Genomic DNA, 23,153 nt, shown 5'->3' on the forward strand with positions numbered 1-23,153 from the left:
GGCTTTGGCTTTTCCGGCCTCAACACGCTTTGAGACAAGAGTCACCCGCCCAGCCGGTGATACCTGCCCCCGAGCCTGAAATCTGAGCTCCCTGGAACGAGGGGGGGAGGGGAAGAGGCTGCCTAACCTGGTGCAGAGCTGGGGTAAATGTACGACAGCTCAGGTGGGCGTGACGGGGGCCCCGATGGCTCAGACCCAGCGTCTGTAGTAACACCGCAGACAGCGTGTACGGACCCAGAGCAGTGGAGACTCAGGGTTTCACAGACTCCAAGCAAGGGGAGGGAGATGAGCGAGACCGGCCCAGGTATGCTGCCAGCTAGAGCAGCACTGGCTCCCTCTCAGAGGATGCAGCCCACGGCGGTGGTGAGCTGCGGGGTCATGTCTGTCTTGGGCCGGGGCCTGCTTCACTCTCAGCCACACACACGGGTCAGCCAATGAAGAGCAGGGAGCTCATTCACATGCTACGAAACCGCGCGGCCGTGCTCTTGTTCCGGGCGCAAACACCGGCCAGCTAAACAAAGCCGATAACTGAGGCGGGCTGACCTCTGACTCTTTCTTGCTGTTAATAATTACCTCGCGGGGGCTTAATTAATTAGTGTTTGTGAGCCTCGGGTGAAAGGGGCTGCCTAAACGCAAGGTACTAATTATTTTAATTATTATGATTGCTATTAGGCTTCGATTCCCTAACAAGAAGAACAAAGACCAAGGATGTTCGGTGCTGAGGACCATCTGGTTGACAAAGGAGAAACGCGACAAAACTAGAAATTCTGATGGAGAATTGAAAACCGTTGCCTGGTTGTCTTGGTCCTGCCAGTCCTAAGGCCGGGCACAAGGTGGTTACGCAAGGTGCGGGTGGAAACTACCACTTGGCAGAAGTCAGGGTAAGTGTGAGATGTAGCCCTCTGCTCTGAACGGCAGACACCCGCCCCCTGAGCACCAGCTCCCTCACCTGAAAGAGGACGCAGGGAAAAGGGCCGGGACGTGGATGGAGGATGGGCTTGTGAAGGGTTAAGCACCACCCTGCTCCCAGTAGTGAGGCACCTAACTAGGCGATCCCCTCTTCGACCTCACTCCCGCTACCGGGCAGAATAACTTGGTGCTCACTCAACAGCACTCTGTCCTGCACGGTACGTTTTACCCCCCACCCGGCCACTACCTTCCCTTGGGAGCAGAACTAGAGCCCGTCCATTGAAAAGACACAAATCAGAACAGCCAGGGCATCGGGTGCCGCCCAGCATGGAATGACCCAATCCGGCGCTCAGTCCGGACAGAGACAGACGGCACAGGGAGAGGTGATGGCGGAGGGACGAATGTAGGGCAGGAAGGAGAGAGGCCGAGCGGTCTGCTCGAGCCAGTGGTTTTGGGTGTGTGCGAGTCCTGCTAACCAGTCTGAGCTGGCTAGCTTATCGATGGTATATTAATAACAGGCATTATCCACACCACAAGCGTGTTAGAATGCATTAAGCACAAATAGCACTAAGCACACATATTACAGCAGTCACATAGCTTAATATGGCATATACCTTTACTATAATCCCGTTCTCCTGTGCTAGCTGTCCCATAACACCTTGCATTAGCTGAAGTAAGCTTTGGCTTAAGCCATCAGGATCAGGACACATGATCATTTTACCACAGCGAGAGGACGGGAGCGATTCTCACAGGGCAGCACTGGAACATCCCCAGGGAACAGGACAAGGTATATGATTGTTCTACCCTAGTACAGACCTAGCAGGTGCCTTCACGCCCCTGGGTACCTGCAACACATGTGTTCAGACTAGAGAGATAAGGGGTACCAGAAAAACAAGGCAGAAAGCCGATTGGTTAAATCTAGTTTATAATAATAATAATAATGGAGATATCCTATCTCCTAGAACTGGAAGTGACCTTGAAAGGTCATTGAGTCCAGCCCCCCGCCTTCACTAGCAGGACCAAGTACTGATTTTGCCCCAGATCCCTAAATGGCCCTCTCAAGGATTGAACTCACAACCCTGGGTTTAGCAGGCCAATGGCTCAAACCACTGAGCTATCCCTCCCCCTCAGATGATGCACATAGTACCTCTTAACTGTAAACAGGTAGGGTATAAAAAGATGGCTTTAGGGTGCACCTGCTCTGTCAGGTGAGTGTGACCACGCTGCACGAGAGGGCTTTGCAGAGACCGGTATTGTACACAACCTCTCTCCTGTACTGGGCTTAGAGCAATCCAGCTGACTGATGCTGGATATTTGGTCTCCTGAATATATTTCAAAATGAACAGAAGTGTGGGCAAGCCTCCGACTATCCAATTTATCAACAAATCCCCTCTTCTGGTAGCCACTTCCGGCGGTGGGGCTGAATTCCCGAACGGCGGTGCTGGAATCGCCCCAGTGAGCCCCTTTCCCCCGCCACGGGAGGGCTCTGCTAAGCGACAGTGCAGGGGAAGAGACACACATGGACTATGGAAACTCAAAGCTGGTGAGGCAACAATACAAAGTTGTCACCTACCCTCACTGCCCGGAGCGGGAGTGACCGGGCACACACGTGGCTTTCCATTGGGATTTCAGGACCCCTCTCACTCTCCCTGGTCCCTCTTTCCCTCCATCACTTTTGCCATCTCACTTTCCCTGCCATTGCATGGTCCTTCTGGCTATCTCCACGGATACCCTACCTATCCATCCATCCCCATGCACTCCCACTATCTAGCTATCCATCCCTCCCCAAACACCTCTGGTGTTTCTACAGTCCCAGGCACCAGGCCCCTAGGTGTGTCTCTCAAAACACTTTACCCTGCATCCTATTTACTGGGCCTCCCGAGCTGTTCCCTGTTCTTTCCCTCCCCTGCTGCTGGGAATGAGTTTTCTCCAGGACTCCCCATTCCTCGGAGCAGCTGCCCACTCCCAGCAGTGCCCCTCTGCCAACTTTCCAGACCTTTGTGCTTGCAACATCCCTCAGCCATGCTCACTGCGGGTGAAATTCACGTCACCCGCATACGTGAGAGTCCCTGGGCTATGTCTGGGATGGGCCTGGGGAGCTGAAGTCCATGCCCACATGCTGGGGCCAGGGAACGGGACCGCACTGCACACCTCCAACCTCGGAGCTGCTACTTCAGACTATGGACTGGAAGAGTGACCACAACCCCACTGCATGGCCTATGCACATATCACAGAGCCCGTCCCCTGGACTGCCCAAGTCACCACACTCCCCAGCTGCACGGGCTGGCTCAGAGACCTTCTCTGCCGCACAGAGAGGCCTCTCTGTCCTCGGTGGCCTCTCTGGGTGCTCTCCTGCCCTGCCCCAAGCTGGGGCTTACCTGGTGCAGAGGCAGAAGGAGAGGCCGCCCTGCCGCGGGCGACCCAGCGCACAGGGGCAGCAGCTGGCACTTACCATCCTCGTCCGTCTGGAATATCATCTCCTTCCCTTCCTTGCGCCCCTCGGGGTTGGAGAGGATGAGCTTCACGTGGACATTCTTGTAGGGCAGCAGGTTCTTGATGGTGTAGCGGTGGACGTTGTGCTCCATCTTCATGCACTCCCGGAAGGTCTGGTTGTGGCTGGTGCCCACGAAGTAGCGGTAGCAGAGGGAGACCGTGTAGGTATGGCAACGCGTCAGGTTGTAGCCCAGCGGCTCCCACTGCAGCGTCAGCTGCCTGGACTGGATCTCAGAGAAGGCCAGGCCTTTGGGGGCCCTCATGGGCTCTGGCAGGGAGAGAGGGAGAGAGACGTGACACGAAGAAAACCATCCACCAGGAAGGGCAACGGGGCTAAATCTGCGGCAGGACCCAAAGGAAATGAATGGGGTGAACCTCAGCTTTGATCCTAGTGAACGCCGGGCCACGGGGCAGCCTAATTGCTCAGGAAGATCCAAGTCTAGCAAAGCAGAGGGCTCCGCGGGACCAGCAGAGCCTGGATCCTCATTGACACTAAGGCCCCTTTACACCGCTCAGGGCAGCATAAAGGAGACAAAGCAGGTGTAAACGTAACTTACACCCATTTAAGGTCTCTTTACACTGCCACAGGGATGTAAAGGGCCTTAGTATAAACGAGAATCAGGCCCTAGATGAATAGCTAAAATAGATAAGAAAGAAAGAACTGGTGTGACGTGACTTTGGGCACATCGCTTCACCTTTGAGTTTTCCCCATCGGAAATGTGGGGATGCTCATCCTCCCCGGTCGTGAGTCTTTGCCATCCCCTCCCCTTGAGTTCCTCCAATGGAGGGTGACCAAGGAAGGCAGCTAAGCAGCCACTGGCTGTTCTGGCACTTCCGTACCAGAAGGAGAAGTGCGAAAATACCAGCAGCCAGGTTGTTCTCTTTGGGCCTGATTCTCCACCGCCCTGCACCCTGGACTAGCACTTACACCAGTGCAAAGGGAGCGTAACAAGCTGCCGGATCAGACCATTCATGCACTATGCTCACCCTGCGCTGGCGTAATGGCTGCACGGGGGAAGGAGAATCAGGACCAGGATGCCCCTTGCAGACCATATGGAACTTCGCTCAAGAGAACCAGTTCCCACTAGAGAATCCCAGTGCAACCTTCCAGACTGGAGAGAGGCAGGTGAGGCTAAACGTCAACTGCCCAGCCCAGCCCAACCAGACCCCAAAGGCCTCTGCAGGTCGTCCATCAATGGCCACGTTCCCTGGACCATATTATAGCAGGCTTCTCCAGGGGGTTCACCATCTCCTACAGGCTCAGTCATCAAGGAGGACCATTTGACCATGCCCCACACAATCCCATTTGCAGAGAAGGTGAACCCTGTGGGGCATGGTGTCTTCCTCCTCCTCTTTTCTGGGGCTATGGTCCCCTGAAGATCTTCCACCCCGCCACCTGGGGGCTGTGTTCTTTCAGGAGGTCTAAGCCCATCCCAGGGACTCACTGAGCATGGCCGGGGGTGGGCAACGGACGCACACAGACAGGGCTTTCCAGGCAGGCCCCAACCAATACCCGTACTAGGCCTGTGTGACCAGGGCCCTTGCCTTTCTATCAAGCTGGTGTCAGGCTCTCGAAAGGCCATAGACTCAGCGGAGTCGTGGGGGAGAAGTTTAACCCGTTCTCGCAATTGGCGTCGATAGCAGATGTCTGATTTAATGAGGAGCCACGCTGCTTTGCCAACAGCAAGCACACAGGTTCTTTATCGTAGCAGCGTAGAACCCCCCTGGACACACACACACACACACGGATTGGAAAGCATTAATGCGGGCCTGAGAGGGACTTAGAGCCAGGCTTCAGTAGAGAGGAAGCCCAGCTGGGGAGGAGCTGGGTGGTGGTTATAAAGGCAGGAGGTTTAGCGCAGAAGGGGGCTGCGGGGAGAGAGGCTGCGGTCACTCTGGGGTTAGAGAGGAAGAAGCCCAGCAGGACAGCAAGGCCCAGGCTCCTCACCTGAATAGGGGAGGCTAGCAAGCAACCAGGAGTGGCACAGAACAGCACTGGTGGGAGACCCTGGCAAATGGGCAGGGACTTGACCTCTATGGAGCAAGCTCTGAGAGGCATTTAATTGAGAGGGACGTAAGATCAACCCCACGGAGGGTGGAATTGGGTTGTTCTTTATACCTGTTTGCTGGGATTTTGTTAGGGGAGGGCCCTGAGAGTCCTGAAACAAGGGGGAAACAGCAGCAAGGAGTGGGACTGAGCAGACCTTGGTTGCTGGTTCCTGGGCCAGAACCCAGCATAGAGAGAGGGCCCGGGTTCCCCTACCAGTCACTGGTATGGTGGTGTGAGGCTGGAAAAGGGACAAGGACAAAGGAGAACCTTGAGAGAGGGGTGTGATGACCACAGGGCTCGGAGATGGGGCTGAAGACCTTTAGGTGAGGACATTTGGATTGCTGATTTGTTGGCCTCGGCTACTCCAGAAGGGGTGAACTAAATAACGACCTGGCCAGAGGGCCGAGTTATGGGAAGAGAGACCACGGCAGTGCCGGCGCAACCATCGGCAAGAGGTGCCAGACAGGGAGAGAGCAGTTATGCCTTGCCTGGCCACAAGGAGGCGCTCCAGCAGTAACTAACTCCCTCCAATCGGCAGGCGGACGGGGACCGGACCTGCTCACTGCAGGCAGGGGACAGCTATTCCGTTACTGCAAAGGGCTTTGGAAGTCCACAGAGGCATCATATCCCAGAGCAAGGGAATTACTGTCCCGCTGTCAGTGGAAAGGCTCTCATGAAGGATTTGGATCTAGCCTTGTACGGTCTAGTTAACCGGTGCCTGGAATGCTAACGTAACTGGTTAGTGACACCTGGAACCCAGTGCCTGGGAATCACCTTGATTCTGCCAGGACCGTCCTTGGTGCTGTGAGCCTCATTCGAGATACGATGACTCCTGAGCTGTGTTCTGCAGCCCACTCTGCCAGGACGCAGGGCGACGCGCGGACCTGTCTCAAGGAAGTTTTCCTACACACCGTCCCCCTGCCTCATGCTGCCATGAAGCCAACGTGCAGCACAAACCTCCCAGCGTCGCCCCGAGGAATAGGCTCGGCCTGGCAGACCGGCTCACGCATGGGGTGTTCATTGCGAATTGGATATTTCAAGCAACCCGTTTGGTTCTGAATTTACGGCCCAAACAAGGGCATTGCTGTGCCGGGTGTATGTGCAGCATACCAAGCAAGAGTCCGTATGTGTCTATATAGACAGAGACAGTCCCTTTAAAATCCCACCTGTTCTGCAAGGGAAATCTGAGCCTGCCGGAGGAATTCCACTGGAGAAATGACTTACTGTAAGACAGGCGGGGAGACGTTTAAAGGGCAAGGACTGTCTAGAGACCAGAGAACGAATAAGAACTATGTCATCACTGCCTATCCCCCCTCCTCCTGCTCCTGGGGAAAGCCCAGGCTCCCTCTCCAGGAATCACGAAAGCAGCATGACGGGCAGAGGCAGCTGGATTATCGAAGACCCTCGAAGGAGCCAGGTGATGCTCATGTATTTATAGGGCACATTTGGGAGGCGTGATTTGCTGGCGTGACAAGACACAGTAGGGGCAGCGCGTGATTCCAAGGATTAGAGCACGTCTGGCCGGTGACCGCCTAGACGGGCCCAAGGTCAAGTGCCTCTAAGCACCCTGGCTATACAATAATCGCCCGGCGATGTGCCTCTGGGAGGCTCCCACGGCTGCTCTGGAGTGGATTCTTCGGACAGATAAGGGAAGCAGCAGCAGTCTATCTCCTGGGCAGCATGGATGGGGCTGCGGGTCCTCTCCAGTCCTGCAATGGGGCAGCGGCAGCTCCCAATGTCGCTGCAACCTGGAACAGCAGGATTGCTGGGGGATTGAGTGGGCCACATTCCCAAGGGATTTCCCCAGGCAGGAATTTGGCCCGATCAGCATTGCTGGTTGTTGTTATGGAACATGAACTTCCGCCGGTGAAATAGCCTCACCCCTGTTCCTCGGGCATCTGGATTTACTTCCCACCCAGCTCTATGACTACCAGAGCCTGGACCCAACCCAGGGCTCTGGGAGTCTGTAGGTATCGGAGCTACCCGGTGAGCCAAGCGGCAGTCTCCCCTGTCTCGGCTGAAAGTTGCCCTTTGCAGCTCAAATCATCAAGAGACTGGTGCCGAAACGTGGCCAACTCATTTCAGGGGTGAGTGAGCCCCGAGCTGTATGGCAAGAGCCCGCAGAGGGCACAGGCCAGTGGGTAACCTCACTGTGCCACAGGCCTGTTTGGATCAGCTGAGAGCCTTGCCACTTCACGGGGGGTGGGGGGTGCCAGGGGCCTCCTGGCACGCAGAGCCTCTGAACAGCACCGATGAATTCCAGCTTTGCAGGGGAGACCTCATTAAAGTCACCCCAGGATCATTCCCAATAGGGCACCCACAGCAGCAAAGCCTCCATGGGGTGGAAACTTCTTGCCTGATCAAAGCCAGGCAGAGGAGCCTGCCCCGTGGTGTTAATGAGCCCCGGGGAAGTGGAAACTCAGGCGAGCAAGGAACAAGGCCTGCCTGTACCGCACGTCAGAGACAGCCATGCAGGGGAGGGACCGGGGATGCTCCCTGGGGAGCCCAACAGGGAGCAGGTGAGTCACCTCCCCACACGGCCATTAATAGGAATGATGGGTAGCATTAGATAGAAGGGTGTTATCACCATCCTCATTCTCGAGGGCTGTGACTCATTCACCGCACACTGTGGGAGCCGGCAAACACTGGCAGTTGCTCTGAGCGATCTCAATGCTCAAATTAGACTACGCGCAGTCACCGGAGAAATGTCGGGCTGGAAGGCACCTCGAGAGGTCGTCTAGTCCAGCCCCCAGCGCTGAGGCAGGATTAAGTCTGGCTAGACCATGCCTGACAGGTGCTTGTCCAACCTGTTCTTAAAAACCTCCAAACCTTCCCAGGTAACCTGTTTCACTGCTTCACTATCCTTAGAGTTAGGAGATTTTCCTAATATCCAACCTAAATCTCCCTTGCTGTAAACTCAGTTGATTCCTTCTCGTCCTACCCTCAGTGGCCATGGAGAACAATTCATCACCTTCCTTTTTATAACAGCCTTTAACATATTTGAAGACAGTTATCAGGTGCCCCCTCAGCCATCTCTTCTCTAGACTTAACATGCCCAATTCTTTCAACTTCTCCTCATGGGTCAGGTTTTCTAAACCCCTCATCATTTTTGTTACTCTCCTCTGGACTCTAATTTAGCCACATCCTTCTTGAAGTGCGGTGCCCAAAACAACACAGAACTCCAGCGGAGGCCTCCCTGGTGCCAAGCAGAGCGAAAAACTTAGCTCCTGTGTCTTACACGTGATACTTCAGTTGATAGACCCCGGAACGACCTTTGCCTTTTTCGCAGCAGTATCACATTGTTGGCTCATGCTCAATTTGTGATCGACTCCGACCCCCAGATCCTTTTCAGCAGTGCGACCACCTAGCCAGCTACTCCCCACGTTGTCGCTATGCATTTGATATTTTTCTTCCTAAATGTAGTTCTTTGCCCTTGTCTTTACTGACTTTTTTCTTATTGGTTTCAGACCAATTCTCCAAGTTATCAAGATCATGTTGAATTCTAATCCTGTCCTCCAAAGTACTTGCAACCCCTCCCAGCTTGGAGTCACCGGCAGATTTTATAAGCATGCTCTCCACTCCATCATCCAAGTCGTTCATGAAGATACTGACTAGCACCGGACCCAGGACAGACCCCTGTGGGGCCCCACGTGACACGTCCTCCTTGTTTGACAGCGAACTGTTGATGGCCTCTCTTCGAGTATGATTTGTCAACAAGTCGCGCTCCCCGCCATAGTCAGTAATAAGCCCTATTCAAAGGCATAAGCATGAAGGCTGGCATCCAGCTTGCCTCTGGGGATTGAGCCGTGGAGCTAAGAGCATGCACCTCTACAACTTGAACCTACGTCCTGCTAACAGAAACTGTACCTGGTTCATATCCTCTGTGGGTCAGGCACAAAGGGGGGATGTGTAACACACTGAACAGTGGGTGGTATAAGCCGGGGAGCCAGGGAATACATTTCTGCAAGCTCTATCCCTAAGATTTAAGTAAAAGGCACAACCTCCCCCAATGTTAATGCAACGTGAAGATTGCAAATTAAGCACTCATGAGTCAGATGATGCAAAATGTAAGGCTGACCCCATAACCTTAACTCTGCCCCACTGTGCACCCACCCTACAACACAGCCTTTAACGTGGTGCTCATGTACTATTCGTTCATATTATATTTGATTATTGATCTGCTATATTTCACCTCTGAGACGCTCTACCTCTTCTCTATTCTCCTGCAATTCCTTCTACCACTTTTGATGAGCCCTGGCAGCCATGTGAATGAGCACTGGGAGTCTGTGGGGACTCGGGGTTGTGCAGCTGCAGGCGAAACACAGCCCGAGTGAGATGCTGGGGGCTCAATTTCCAAACTGGGTGAGGTTTGTGTGTGTTTTCTCTAGAAAAACAACACAAAAAATGTCACCAAAAATTCAATTGTTCTTGAACTGTTACAGACTACGGGCCCGATTCTCATTTACACTAAGGCTACTTTATACTGCACTAGACGTGCAGAGGGGCCTTAAAGTGAGTGTATAGAGCAGCCCAAATGAGACTCAGGTCTCCAACTCCGTCATTGAATAGTGAGACAGAAGGAAAAGTTCAACACAGACTTCACTACAGAGCTTCCCCTGATGCCTCCCTAATATATCTTCAATGCCACATCTAGGACAAGGACATTGCCTTTGAGGGATTATTTCTGCAGCGGCTGCCACATCTTCCCTAACCCGTGAGTTTGCATCAACAGAACGGCACTGCCCTGCTTCCGAAAGATGTTTGCTCTTGAGGTCAGTTACCCTCATTAACAAGGCAGGCTCCCAAGCCAGGCTAAACTCCCAGCCCGGGCAGTGCATTCATCCTATCAAAGCTCTGACACCAAGGTCACCCTAAGGACCTGACCGATTTAAAGGAAGGGTCACCTCCGCTCTGCAAAGGCACTGGAGAAATTATAACCACCCCCAGAGCAGAGCTGCAGGTGAAACAAGCGGAAACCTTTCATCAGGACATTGAGGTCGGAGTCATCACATCACACGATGCTGCCACGCTGCGAGGGAACAGGACGACAAATCATTGTCCTGTCTCCCAGCCAAATGACAGCGGGTTTGTGGGGCTTCATTCATTAATAAAGTGCTTTAAGAGGCCAGCAAATTGCCAGGTATTGCTATTCAATTGCCATTCACCTCCCAAATAGATCTCCTTGCCCACCCCTGTGGGATTTGCATCCAGTGCCTGAAGTGCTCCTTTCTCCTGCTGAAGGAGTATATCCTTTGCCCATTGCAACACAGCTGGGAGTCACCAGATGGCACAAATACAGATACTAGCTCTATCTAACTGAATGCAGATCTCGGAGGAATGCTTGCTGTCAGTTGTGGTGCAATTCTTTTCAAAGCTATGGGTACCACCAGTAAACTTTACTCTTTCTGCCTTCATTTCTCTCTGGCTGAAACATTCCTACATGCAGAGCACAAAAAGAGGAAGTTATTTTTCATATTAGCCCCTGGAGAGTCTTTGAGATGTGTGGTCCCTATCTGTATTCCACTGTGGGTATGCATGTGCTCCATGCACCCGGAGTCAGAGAATTCTTGCAAGCAGTGTCCACTGGTCTGCACATGTGCCGTTGCCATGTTTCTAACCAAGGGATTAAAGGGGGAGCATATCGACTGCCTCTCCAGTTCCTTCTCTACTGCAAATCCTAAAGAGCCAAAGCAGAGGAGAAGGAGGGTGAGTAGTGGAATACAGACAGGGGCCAAACATCTCGAAGAACATCCACTAACTATAAAGTAAGTAACTTTCTCTTCTTCTTGGAGTGCAGGTCCTCATGTGTATTCCACTGCGGGTGACTGACAAGTAGCGCACAAGGAGGAGGAGGGCGCAAGGATGTAGGCAGCCGAGCTGTTTGGAGAACCGCTTTCCTAAAGGATGCATCAGAGGAGGAGTTCTGCACTAGAGCATGATGTCTCATAAGCCTGTGGATGGAAATCCACACAGTTGCCCTGCAAATGTTAGGGAAAGGTACTTCCTGAAGCGATGCCAATGAAGTTGCTTGTGGTCTTGTGGAATGAGCCCCTTATCCCGTGATGGGGAGGAAGACACAACAATTGGTAGAGCAGGATACAGTCCGAGATCCATTTAGAGATCCTCTGGGAGGATCTAGCTTGACCTTGGACTCATTCTTCTATAATAAGAAACAGTCTTGGTGATTTTCTGATTGGTTGTGTCCTTTGCACGTAGGAGGAGAGAGCGCGTCTCATGTCAAAGGAATGCAGCCTCCTCTCCTCCTCAGATGCGTGCCGTTTCGGAAAAAACACAGGCAAGTGGATGTGCAATTCCAAAACCACTTTGGGGGTGAATTTCAGATGAAGTCATTAAGAAACCTTAGTGTATGGCAGAGCCACCATTAGAGCTCCAAGCTCACCCACCCTTCTGGCTGAGGTGATGGCCACAAAGAATGCAACTTTCATTGATCAGTGAGATACCCAACATGTAGCTAATGGCTCGAAAGGAGGCTTAGAGAGTGCTGAAAGGACAAGGTTGAAGTCCCAGTGAAGAATAGGTTTCCTTATTGGTGGGAAGGTTTTGATTAGGCCCTTCAAGAATCTGTTAGTCAACAGGTGAGTGAAAACTGAATAACCGTCTGATGGTGGACGGCACACACTGATTGCTGCCAGGTGGACTCGTATGGAACTGAGGCAAAACCCAGCCATTCTGAGAGAAAGAAGATAGTCCAAAATAAGGGGAATATCTGCTCATTCAGGAGATACATGTCTCTGCTGTGTCCATATGGAAAAACGCTTCTGTTTGGCTGAGTAGCATATTCTAGTGGCATATCCATTTCTGCTAATATTAAGGATGGTTTGTACAGCTTCCAAGCAGGAACATTCTGGGGCTGGTGCCCATCCAAAAAAACAAGCCATGAAATGAGTGATCCAGAGGTAAGATATTTAGAATCATAGAATCACAGAAGATTAGGGTTGGAAGAGACCTCAGGAGGTCATCTAGTTCCAACCCCCTGCTCAAAGCAGGACCAATTCCCAACTAACTCATCCCAGCCAGGGCTGTGACAAGCCGGGCCTTAAAAACCTGTACGGACGGAGATTCCACCACCTCCCTAGGTAACTCATTCCAGTCCTTCACCACCCTCCTAGTGAAATAGTGTTTCCTAATATCCAACCTAGACCTCCCCCACTGCAATTTGAGACCATTACTCCTTGTTCTGTCATCTGGTACCACTGAGAACAGTCTAGATCCATCCTCTTTGGAACCTCCCTTCAGGTACTTGAAGGCTGCTAGCAAATCCCCTCTCATTCTTCTCTTCTGCAGACTAAACAAGCCCAGTTACCTCAGCTTCTCCTCGTAAGTCATGTGCTCCAGCCCCCTAATCATTTGGCCACATCCTTTCTGTAGTGGAGGGCCCAAAACTGGACGCAATACTCCAGATGTGGCCTCACCACTGCCGAATAGAGGGAATAATCACTTCCCTCGATCTGCTGGCAACGCTCCTACTAATGCAGCCCAGTTTGCCATTAGCCTTCTTGACAACAAAGGCACACTGCTGACTCATATCCAGCTTCTCATCCACTGTAATCCCCAGGTCCTTTTCTGCAGAACTGCTGCTTAGCCAGTCAGACCCCAGCCTGTAGCAGTGCATGGGATTCTTCCTTCCTAAGTGCAGGACTCGATCCTGTCCTCCTCCTGGGTCAAGAGATCGGGAAAGGACTAGATGCTGATCGGAAGGTGACATGACACTAGAAAGAGAGATTCAGGAACCAAAACTCTCTGGGCCAATAGGGGGCGATCAGGATGACTCATGCCTTGTCCTGTCAAATCTTCTGTAAGAACGAAGGCAGATGTGGCAAGGGAGGAAACACGTCACTCAGACGTCCTGACCATGGGAGAGGGAGAACATCACCCTGAGAATGCAGGCCTCAAGCACCTCTGGCTCACACGATAGCATCATGCCCACTGCCTGATGAGTGCAACGCTGGGTGGGATTTCCTTTGGGGACGGCGTAGGGGGATGTGGACGGCATGGTGAACGGGCTCACGGACAGCTCTGTTAGCTGCAGGGCAGGTGGTCCTGCACAGCTTAGAAGATGCGCCCACTCTGCCCTGTCCAGGGCTAACCTCCTCCAAAGCTTAGATGTATGACAGGAACATGGCTCCAGCCCTGGTGAGATCTTTTAACCTCCCAGAGCTAACCATCCCCTGATTTGGAGACCCCTGACACCTTCTGGTGGTTGGGGTGTCACCTCAGAGCTGAGCCCCATGAGACAGGGATGGAGGAGAGAATTGATGCCCCTGAAATGAGAGCCGATACAATGTGCAACAGCCCCACCTGGGGGAAGAGGGAGGAGCTGGGGGCTTAAGGGAGGCATGAAGAGGAAAGCAGAGAGGCCCCTGTGACTCGTATCTCACATTGAGAACAAGTTGCCGCTCTGCTGGGCATGAGCCACTCCCAGTGCACCACCCTTAGCCCTCTCTGCCAGGAGAGCAGCACACAGCGCGGACGGAAAGCCAGGCTTTAAGCTTCAATCTCCTTTTTATTTCAGTGTATTCAAATGATCGGTGGGAAACAGACAGCCTGGCACCCCCAGGCCAATGTAAGCAGATTCCATGAGTGGTTTAGCGAGAGATCAGCTAACAAGGATGTCTGCAGGCATTAATAGTGCTGAATATATCCATACAATTAGTGCCAGCGCGGAGCCGCCTGGGTTTACAGTTGCTACTACAGCTGTATCACACGCAGGCGTTCCTGTACGAAGAGTGTCAATCATGGCTGGTGGCATGCAGCTGCGCTGGGAATCTCCCATCGCTCCGGGGCTGCCTTAGGTAAAGGACGGGCAAGTGCACTCCATGCATGCGCTGGCAGATGCTACCCTTTCCCAGAAATGACTCTGGGGCAAGTGGGTCTCGGAGGAGGCCCATTTTCCGCCAGTGGCTTGGGCGAGTGGTTCCATGGGCTGCCAAGAGATGGACCGTGCTTAGCACGCAAAGTGCTTCGCAGAAAGGTTGGCGAATTACAGAAGAATCGGTACCTGTCATTGAAATGCAGCCACCTCTGGGGTGGAATGCAGCAGCTGCTTCATCATCCACAGCAAGGCCAGTTTGGAGCAGGAAGTGCAGAACAATCCCACGTCCAGTGGGAAGGGCAGAGGGAATTGAGGCTGGTGGAATGCAATTAACTACGTGCTACGGGACACAGTTTGACACGAACGCTTCTAAACAGGGCCACGGTGTCGACAGTCATCACAAGGACCTGGGATTCTAGTGCGCCCAAGGCCCCGTTAGCAGCAGAACACGCTTTAACCGGGCTTGGACACTGGGTTCAGTACTACACGTTCAGACCCTGCAAACAGATCCGGACAAGCTGAGCATGTGCCTGGACAGATCCATCCGCAGCAACTCTCCTTGAGAGAGAAGCGCCACCGAATGAATCGCCTGCCCTGCTCCCTGCAGCCCCAGGCTGCTCCCATCTAAAGTCCTGACCCGGCCCCATCCTGCCAAGCCTGTGGGATCTGAAGGGGCACAGCCCAGGCCCAGGGAGAAAGGGCAGCTGCCCGATTAGCACATAGTAGCTAACCCCACAATCAGCGATGGAAGGAGGCGGTAAAGTGGGGAGCTTGCTGGCAGTCAAGGGAACATTCCTGACATTAGCCACTGCTGTGCAGCACCTAACGATGACTAACGAGGCATCCCGGCATTCGACGGGCAGCGGCACTGCAGCGATAGGCTTGTCCTGTGCATTAGCTCAGGGGGGCCGGTTTGACACTCCCGGACAGCGATGGCTCGGCGGGGAGGGGAGGTGCCGTCCGTGCCTGCCCCGGGCTGCGTTTACACTAGCCGAGGTGGGAAGGAGCTGATGGGAGGCTGTGGATCAGGCAGCTGAGAGGAAATCAAGAACGGGGTTTGCTCAAGAACGAGGAGCGTATGGGTCATGCTGGCAGCATCTGAATGGCTCCCTTGTGTATCTGCTGCGTAGGCCCCATAGCTGGAGGGAGGAGAGACGCCTGCACTATCAAGGCATAATGGTAGCTGGGTCGCGTGGGGTCAGCTTAAATTTAGAGGCCACTGAGCTGGGGGGGAATACAAACAATCCTGGACCATGCACTGATCAAGGCACTTTGCATCCCCTCAGTGGAGTGAGGGCAGCATCGCATGTGATGATAGGTGTCAGCCACCCCCATTCTCCGGCCCAGCCACACAAGGGACACAGGATCTGAGCCATCGCTGCGGTGGATTCTCTGTCCCTGGCAATGGTTAAGTCAAGGTTGGATGTTTCTCTCCCAGATCTGCTCTAGTTCAGTCAGGAATGAATGCAGGGCCGGCCCATGGCCTGTGTAACGCAGGAGGTCAGCCTAGGTGATCACAGTTGACCCTTCTGGCCTCGGAATCTATTAATCTCTGCCTCTCGCGGTCCGTGAGAGACTCCCAGAGAGATGAAGCTAGTGACCCCTGGAAGAGAGGTGCCCACGCTTAGTCGTTTGGCCAGAACTCAGGAAGCCAACACTGGACCCTACAGATCTAGCAAACCCCTGTCTGACCTCCACTCCCCCCCCCCCCCCCCCGAGCAAAATAACCCACAGCTACCCCGCCCCCATGGCACGACCCTGGCCGCCTCCCAGACAGGTCTTGGGGCAGGACGTGGCGTGACACTGCTGGGCCGTCTCCTCTGGCCCACCACTGCCTGTCCTCACGTCACAAGAGCAGCAGATCTGGACACCACTGACCAGCGAGTGCCATTGTCAAGGCTTGAAGCAGCAGCTGCAGGTGACGAGAAAGCACTGAGCTGGGTGAGAGGCTTTCGGGTCGCACTGGGAGTCGGCTAGCCCAGGTGATCGGCACCTGGGTCTGAGCGCCCGGGTTAGCCTGGCCCAGTTATGAACAGCCCCAGGGTGGGCCCCCAGAAGCCCTAGGGACACACACAGGTCGAGGGCTTTGCAGTGTCCCTAGGTGCCGCACTCCCCTGTGTGTCGCCAGGGCTCCCAGGGGAACATCCCACAGTTCTCTGGGCCACCGTGAGCTGAGCTGCTCTAGGATCCTTTCCCAAGGAATTGTGGGGGAACTTATCTGTCCATCCGGGCACACGGAGGGAATTGTGGGAAGGTACTGGAGGCCTTTCAGCCCTTGAGAGGTTTAGCCTGTGTCCACACTGCAAAACAGGCAGGTTATCAGCCTGAGTGGAAACAGAGCCCAGGATTTAGCCTACAGCCCAGGACAGGCCACCTAGCCCGGGCTGAAAGCACCACTAACCTCGGTGAGAGGGGTTTGCGTGTGGACAGCAGGGGGGCTACAGGGCAACACCAAAGTGTGAACCTGCTGGGCTACTCTGCAGTGAAGACCGACTGTTAGAGAGGGTGGATGGGCAACTTCCCCTCTGCTCCCTGCCTGCTCCCCTGAGCAGCTCCCCACGACCACTCTTACCCGCCTGCACAGTCACTAACCACCTGGGGCGGGGAGGGAACTTCCCCGGTGGGCAGGTTATTCCATAACTGTCTCTGGTGGGGTTTCTTCCAGCTGCCTCTGAAGCATGCCCTCCAGGGCTACTGCACGTGCCTAGCTGGAGCCTGCTCTGACCCAGTGGGGCGTCTCCAAAGCTGCCTTGGATACGTCCGAGTCGTCTAGGCGGCTTTGAAAGTCCCAGCTGCAACGGTGATTATTCCATAGACCCAAAGAGTGGTTCACAAGAGAAAAACATGCCAGGGCCCTAGCCAAAAAGAGAGGGAAAGCAGTCATGATCCCTCACGAAGCCAGGCCATGACCCTCCAAGCTGAGAACCCACGGAGCAGGGCTTTCCATGTGTGGCCTACATTACCAAGGTGCACCTCTGTGTCCCCCTCTAGTGGCTGGTCCACAAAAACAGTAGATAAGTCGACTACAGCTAGCAGATGTTGTCCTTTACCTTCAGCTCTTGGTTTCAGAATGAGAAATCCAGGTTCAGGGCCTGCTGATGGGACTTGTCCCAGTTGGGGATTTTCTGAGTCTCTGTATCGCAGGGTGACTGGCCCTTTATGGCGTGAGGGGTTCAACCCCACACACTTCGCTTGCCTCCCCAGGTGGAGAAAATGACCAACGTTGCACGCCACATGGGGCATGTGACTAAACTAGCCCTTCTGGGGCGGAGATAAGACAGAAGCCCCTGGAGAGCTGGAGTGAAGGGAAAACTCCAATAGAAGGCTGGGACTTACTGCAGAAGCCTCCAATGAGCCCAGGAGGGGCTGAGGACAGAAGATGGACCCTCAGGGAGGAGGGGCTGGGGCCAGCCTGAGACCGGCGTGGAAGACGTTGAGTTTTGGGTCTATTTTGGACTTGGTTGTTCTGCAAGGGGCAGACATTTCCTTTAATGACTTAGCCAGAGGCCAGCAATCAAACCAGGTCAGGAGAGGGGAAACTGAGGCAGCGGCTAGCTTGCACCCAGAGTAGGCAGTTCAGGGCGTGATTAGAGTTTGAGGTGAAGGTCAGTGCCAGCAAGTTAAAGAAGTATGGATAGGATGAATGGACTGTAAGGTGGATAGAAAGCTGGCTAGATTGTCGGGCTCAACGGGTAGTGATCAACGGCTCGATGTCTAGTTGGCAGCCGGTATCAAACGGAGTGCCCCAAGGGTCGGTCCTAGGGCCAGTTTTGTTCATTATCTTTATCAATGACCTGGATGATGGGATGGATTGCACCCTCAGCAAATTCACAGATGACACTAAGCTGGGGGGAGAGGTAGATACGCTGGAGGGTAGAGACAGGGTCCAGAGTGACCTAGACAAATTGGAGGATTGGGCCAAAAGAAATCTGATGAGGTTCAACAAGGACAAGTGCAGAGTCCTGCACTTAGGCCAGAAGAATCTCATGCACTGCTACAGGCTGGGGACCGACTGGCTAAGCAGCAGTTCTACAGAAAAGGACCTGGGGATTACAGTGGCTGAGAAGCTGGATATGAGTCAGAAGTGTGCCAATGCCAAGAAGGCCAACGGCATATTGGGCTGTATTAGTAGGGGCACTGCCAGCAGATCGAGGGAAGTGATTATTCCCCTCTATTCGGCACTGGTGAGGCCACATCTGGAGTATATTGCATCCAGTTTTGGTCCCTCCACTACAGGAGGGATGTGGACAAATTGGAGAGAGTCCAGTGGAGGGCAATGAAAATGATTAGGGGGTTGGGGCACATGACTTCTGAGGAGAGGCTGAGGGAACTGGGGTTATTTAGTCTGGAGAAGAGAAGAATGAGGGGGGATTTGATAGCAGCTTTCAACTACCTGAAGGGGGGGTCCAAAGAGGATGGAGCTCGGCTGTTCTCAGTGGTGGCAGATGACAGAACAAGGAGTAATGATCTCAAGTTGCAGTGGGGGAGGTTTAGGTTGGTATTAGGAAAAACTTTTTCACTAGGAGGGTGGTGAAGCACTGGAATGGGTTACCTAGGGAGGTGGTGGAATCTCCATCCTTAGAGGTCTGTAAGGCCTGGCTTGTCAAAGCCCTGGCTGAGATGGTTTAGTTGGTGTTGGTCCTGCTCTGAGCAGGGGGTGGGACTAGATGACCTCCTGAGGTCTCTTCCAACCCTAATATTCTATGATTTTTACATCTTCCATGTGCGCTCACCTAAGGTATGTAACATCAGCGAACCGTTTTCTTTGGGGCCTGAAGTCAGCAGCAACTGAGCCTCCTTCACAACCCCCCGTCCCCGTGCGCGCGGAGACGTGACAAGGACGCCTACAACATCACTTTGTAAAGAACATTCAGGATCTGCCAGCTCAAAAACAAGCTCATTCCCAGAAAGGTTAAGTGCTCCCATTACTTCCCCAGCGCAAGGAGCCCGAGCGTTCATGTGTGTTTAATTTATAGGCTCCAGTTCACCTCAACCGACAGAGGGTGGAGGTGTGGGGGGGAATGGAACAAACCTGGAGAACACGGTCCGTGCCTCCCTCGTTGTCAGCCTGCAATCGCTTCCCAACAAACGGCTGCTATGGATCATCTCGTAAAAGCAGCTATTTCAAGGGGACCAGACATGCAACAGTCGTGTTCCTCCTTAATGTCAGCTTGTTCCCTTTGACTTTGTTCAATTACTGAGCAGTTGAATCCCCAGCACACCAAGGAAGTCTGTTGCCATGGAGTGTCTGAAACGCCAGCCCTAGAACACCTCCTGTCGTCTGTGACCTCATGCAACCCGCTGTCAAGGCAACCAACAGGGGGGAGGTCTTTAAAACAAGGGCCGCCTCCTTCTGAATGCTCCCATGGGGCAGAAGCATTTTTCCCCTCGCTGACTGTGAAACCCAGGGGGGAATGGGTTTTGGAGCCACCACCTGGCAGAGCTCCTGTTGTTGAAGAGGTATCACTTGTGACATCATCTGTACGTGGGAAGCTGAAGTCGATCCAGGCCTTGCAATGCTGGGTCACACCACTGCTCCATATGCTCCGATATCCTGCCTCTGGCAGCAACCCATAGCTAATGTTGCAGAGGAAGGCAAAAGAAAGCAGCCCCCCTGGGAGTCAAGAGACCCGGGGGGCGGGGGTTCTATTCTCAGCTCTGCCACTGACCCACTGCATAACCTTGGTCATGTCACTCAACTTCTTAGTGCTCCTGTTTATCCTATCTGTGGAAGAATGAGCTGCATAATCGGAGATGGGCCAGAGCAGAAGGACGGTGCTACCGAAGAGTACAGTTCATTATTTCTCAACAGGCACAGTACACAGTGTTGTCATCGGTCACACAATTAGGCAGCCCGTTCCGAAACACAGCCACCCGGGCCATTCCGAAACACAGCCATCCAGATTTTCTCCTGCTTTAAAATGGGGTTAGCCATCAGGGCAAATCTTTTGATGAATTTGTAAGCAAATGTTATAAAACCCGCAGTCTGCTTAAAACCAAGCACAGGAGAATGAAGGGAGCTTCCCCCATGTATCCAGCCTGAAAGTCAGAGAAACGGGCACATCGCCTCTGGGCAAGGGAGTCGCCCACCCTCACTTTTACACAGCTGACGCCTGTGCAGCTCACCTTCCTCCCGCAAGCTGGACTGAAAGGACTGGAGAGTGTCCCCACTTGCATCTTCATGGCCAGCCCCCCATCGTCAGGTCAATCATGGCCCAGTGATGCCTGCACCGGTGGTACCGTTTCAAAAGCAAGCCCAGGGCTGTGTCTGAGACACAAAGCCAACCTTCCTCTCCACCGGGTTGCAGGAAGTTTGGGGAGGTTCTGATCCAAGTCGGGGTCGGGCTCAGTCCCATCCCTGATCTGGAGGCTTCTGTGTGTCACCCATCTCTAAGGAGCGATGCTCGACACAGATTGTGCTTCCCGTTATAGGGAGTTCACCGATCCACACTGCCTGTGTATCAAGTGTCCTGCGGGCAGTTGCTGGGTGCTGTTCTTACTAACCCACTGACGATCAATGCCCCTGGGTCTGTACATTTGCTGTGCTTTAAGGTTCAGACCTACCCAGTGCACCCCGCCAGCCTTTAACGAGTCTGATTAGAGTGCAGGCTTCGTTAGCAAGCTCTCTCACAGCACGTGTTTGTTCACTAGATCTGCTGAGCTACCAGCCAGGCAAGCGAGCTCCCTGCATTTGATCTCGGATCAAGGAGACGGAGAGGGTCAGGGCCGGGGGACTGTTTGCTGACGAAGTCTGGGCCTCTGCCAGGCGAGGGGGAGGAAATCCCAGCCTGGATGCTGGTGCTGCCCTGGAACAAATTCAGGCTGGTCTCTGCCGCTGCAATCCAGCGAATTGTGCGCCAGTCTGCGAGGGACTGGAGTCACGCTCCTCCAGTGACAAGCCAGCCAACCCTCATGAAAGGCTCGCCGCGAAGGAACAAGACAGCAGACCCAATGCCACAGGATGCCGTTGCTCAAAAGCCAATTAGCGGCAGATCTGTGGCAGCTGAAGGCAGCTGCCCTTTGAAGTTCTGCGAGCACATGCAGCCAACGGGTCCTGGACTTGCACTGCCAGCGATTCCCACCCGGAGGGCGCGGTGCAGTCTGGAGCTTGAGAAGGCAACGGCCTCGGGAAACATCTGCTGACGCAGCCTGTCCGTCGCAATGATCTCAAGGGACCCTTTAGGGTTGCCAACTTTGTAATATATAAAAACCAGACTCTCCAGGGGCCCTGCCCCTGCCCCTGCCCCGCCTTGTCCCCCCCAGATCCCAGGCCTCACCTCTGCCCTGCCTCTTCCCCCGAGGCCCCCCCATTCGCTCCTCTTTTCCCCTCCCCCCGTCGCTCGCTGCTCTTCCCCTCTCCCTGCCCCCCTGCATGGGTTGGGAGGGACTCACCTGTGGAGCCGCCACCCGACGCAGGTAGGAGGCGGCCCCAGATGAGTAGGGGCTGGCACCTCCCGCCTGCAGTAGCCAGACATTGGGTGTCCAGTCAGTAGATCTGACCGGACATCGTCATCAGGTCCCCTTTTCGAAAACCGGACAGCTGGTCACCCTTGTGATGGAACATGTTTCCACAGGGTTGGAGTCCCGGTCAGCTAGAAGCCGCCACTTGAGGAAGGATGGGCTTGTGGTTAAAGCACCACTCTACAACTCTGGTGCTCTGGGCTAGCTCTGCCACAGACTTCCTGCGTCTGACTCTAGGCAAGTCACTTACACTGGGGTGTTGGGGGGGCTGAGAGGCGCTCACAGGCTGTGATGATGGGGCTATATAAGCACCATCTAGCAAGTGTTCATTGTTATTTGCTGTGCACCGGCCGCGTACATCAGCCACATGGTGTCTAAGGATGGGATCCTGCTCCACATCTCCACCCGGAGAGCCGCTGGGCGACCCCAGCTCCTATGGAAGTCAGTGAAGGTGTCCTTTATCCGCAACACCTCATTTTGTTGGGGCTGGAAAGATTGCGAGACTTTTCTGGGGCTCCTTCTCTTCGCGTCCCCGCCAGAAAGAAGGTGGAAGCAGGAAGGTCTTACAGGATGAAGGCACCCAAATGTTGCCAGACCTCAGAAAAGCTCCCAATTCCCTTGGGCTTCTTGTTAGCGCATCTCCCCCCACCCACCAGTATGGTCCCATCTTCAGCCTGCAAGCTCTTTGGGGCGGGGCTGCTCATTTGGTATGTGCCTAGAGCAGTGGGGCCACGAGCTAGCTGAAGCCCCTCTGTGCTTCCTTTGTCCCCCGCCCAGCCCAGAAAGCCGCCCCAGCCCCAGCGCTTTGCTCACACAAGGTCCTCCCCTGCCTCTTAACCCACTCGGCACCTCCGCGACTGCTCTACCAACCTGCCTCTAAGAAACGGCTCCTCTGGAGCTGAGTTATGGCGGGTGCGAAACCTCATTGTTCTGGGCTGTTATTAATCCTCCCGCTGCCAGCGAGCTCTGACTGTTGCTTTACCCAGTTGCTGAAGCAACAATCATTTGTCAGTTTACTGCGGCCCCTGTGAGTGTATTAAACAGTAAATCCAGGCTGCAGAGCCGGCTCCTGTGCCAGGAGGGTTTTCTTTGGGGCGCTTCGATTTTCTTTCGGCCTGGGTTGGTGGTTAATACCTGTCTGATTGCAAACCGATAACGCCATAACAAGAGCTGCAAAGACTTCACCGTAGGAAACAGTCAAGGACATAGGGCCCTTGGCCACAACTTCTCAGCTTTAACGAACACGGGAAGGTTAAGTGGATTGCCTGAGGTCACTTAGGGAGTCAGTGGTAGAGCTGGGAAACAAACCCAGGAGTCCTGAACTCCTCATCCCCAGCTCTAACTACTAGACCCCACTCCCTTCTTAGAGCTGGGAACACAACCCAGGAGTCCTGACCCCCAGTCTCC

The 23,153-nt window shown here is 53.9% G+C and overlaps 1 protein-coding gene across 1 annotated transcript in view; it reads right to left on the reverse strand.

The window, feature by feature from the left end:
* Positions 1-23,153, reverse strand: part of PTPRU (protein tyrosine phosphatase receptor type U) — a 267,462-nt gene that overhangs the window by 112,289 nt on the left and 132,020 nt on the right. The window contains exon 8 of the mRNA XM_026657076.2: positions 3,362-3,670. Coding sequence (XP_026512861.1) covers positions 3,362-3,670 — 309 coding nt within the window. The remainder of the gene's footprint in view (positions 1-3,361; positions 3,671-23,153) is intronic.

This window comes from Terrapene carolina, unplaced genomic scaffold, assembly GCF_002925995.2.
Source record: "Terrapene carolina triunguis isolate 2854851 unplaced genomic scaffold, T_m_triunguis-2.0 Scaffold236, whole genome shotgun sequence".
In the NCBI taxonomy this organism is placed as follows: domain Eukaryota; kingdom Metazoa; phylum Chordata; order Testudines; family Emydidae; genus Terrapene; species Terrapene triunguis.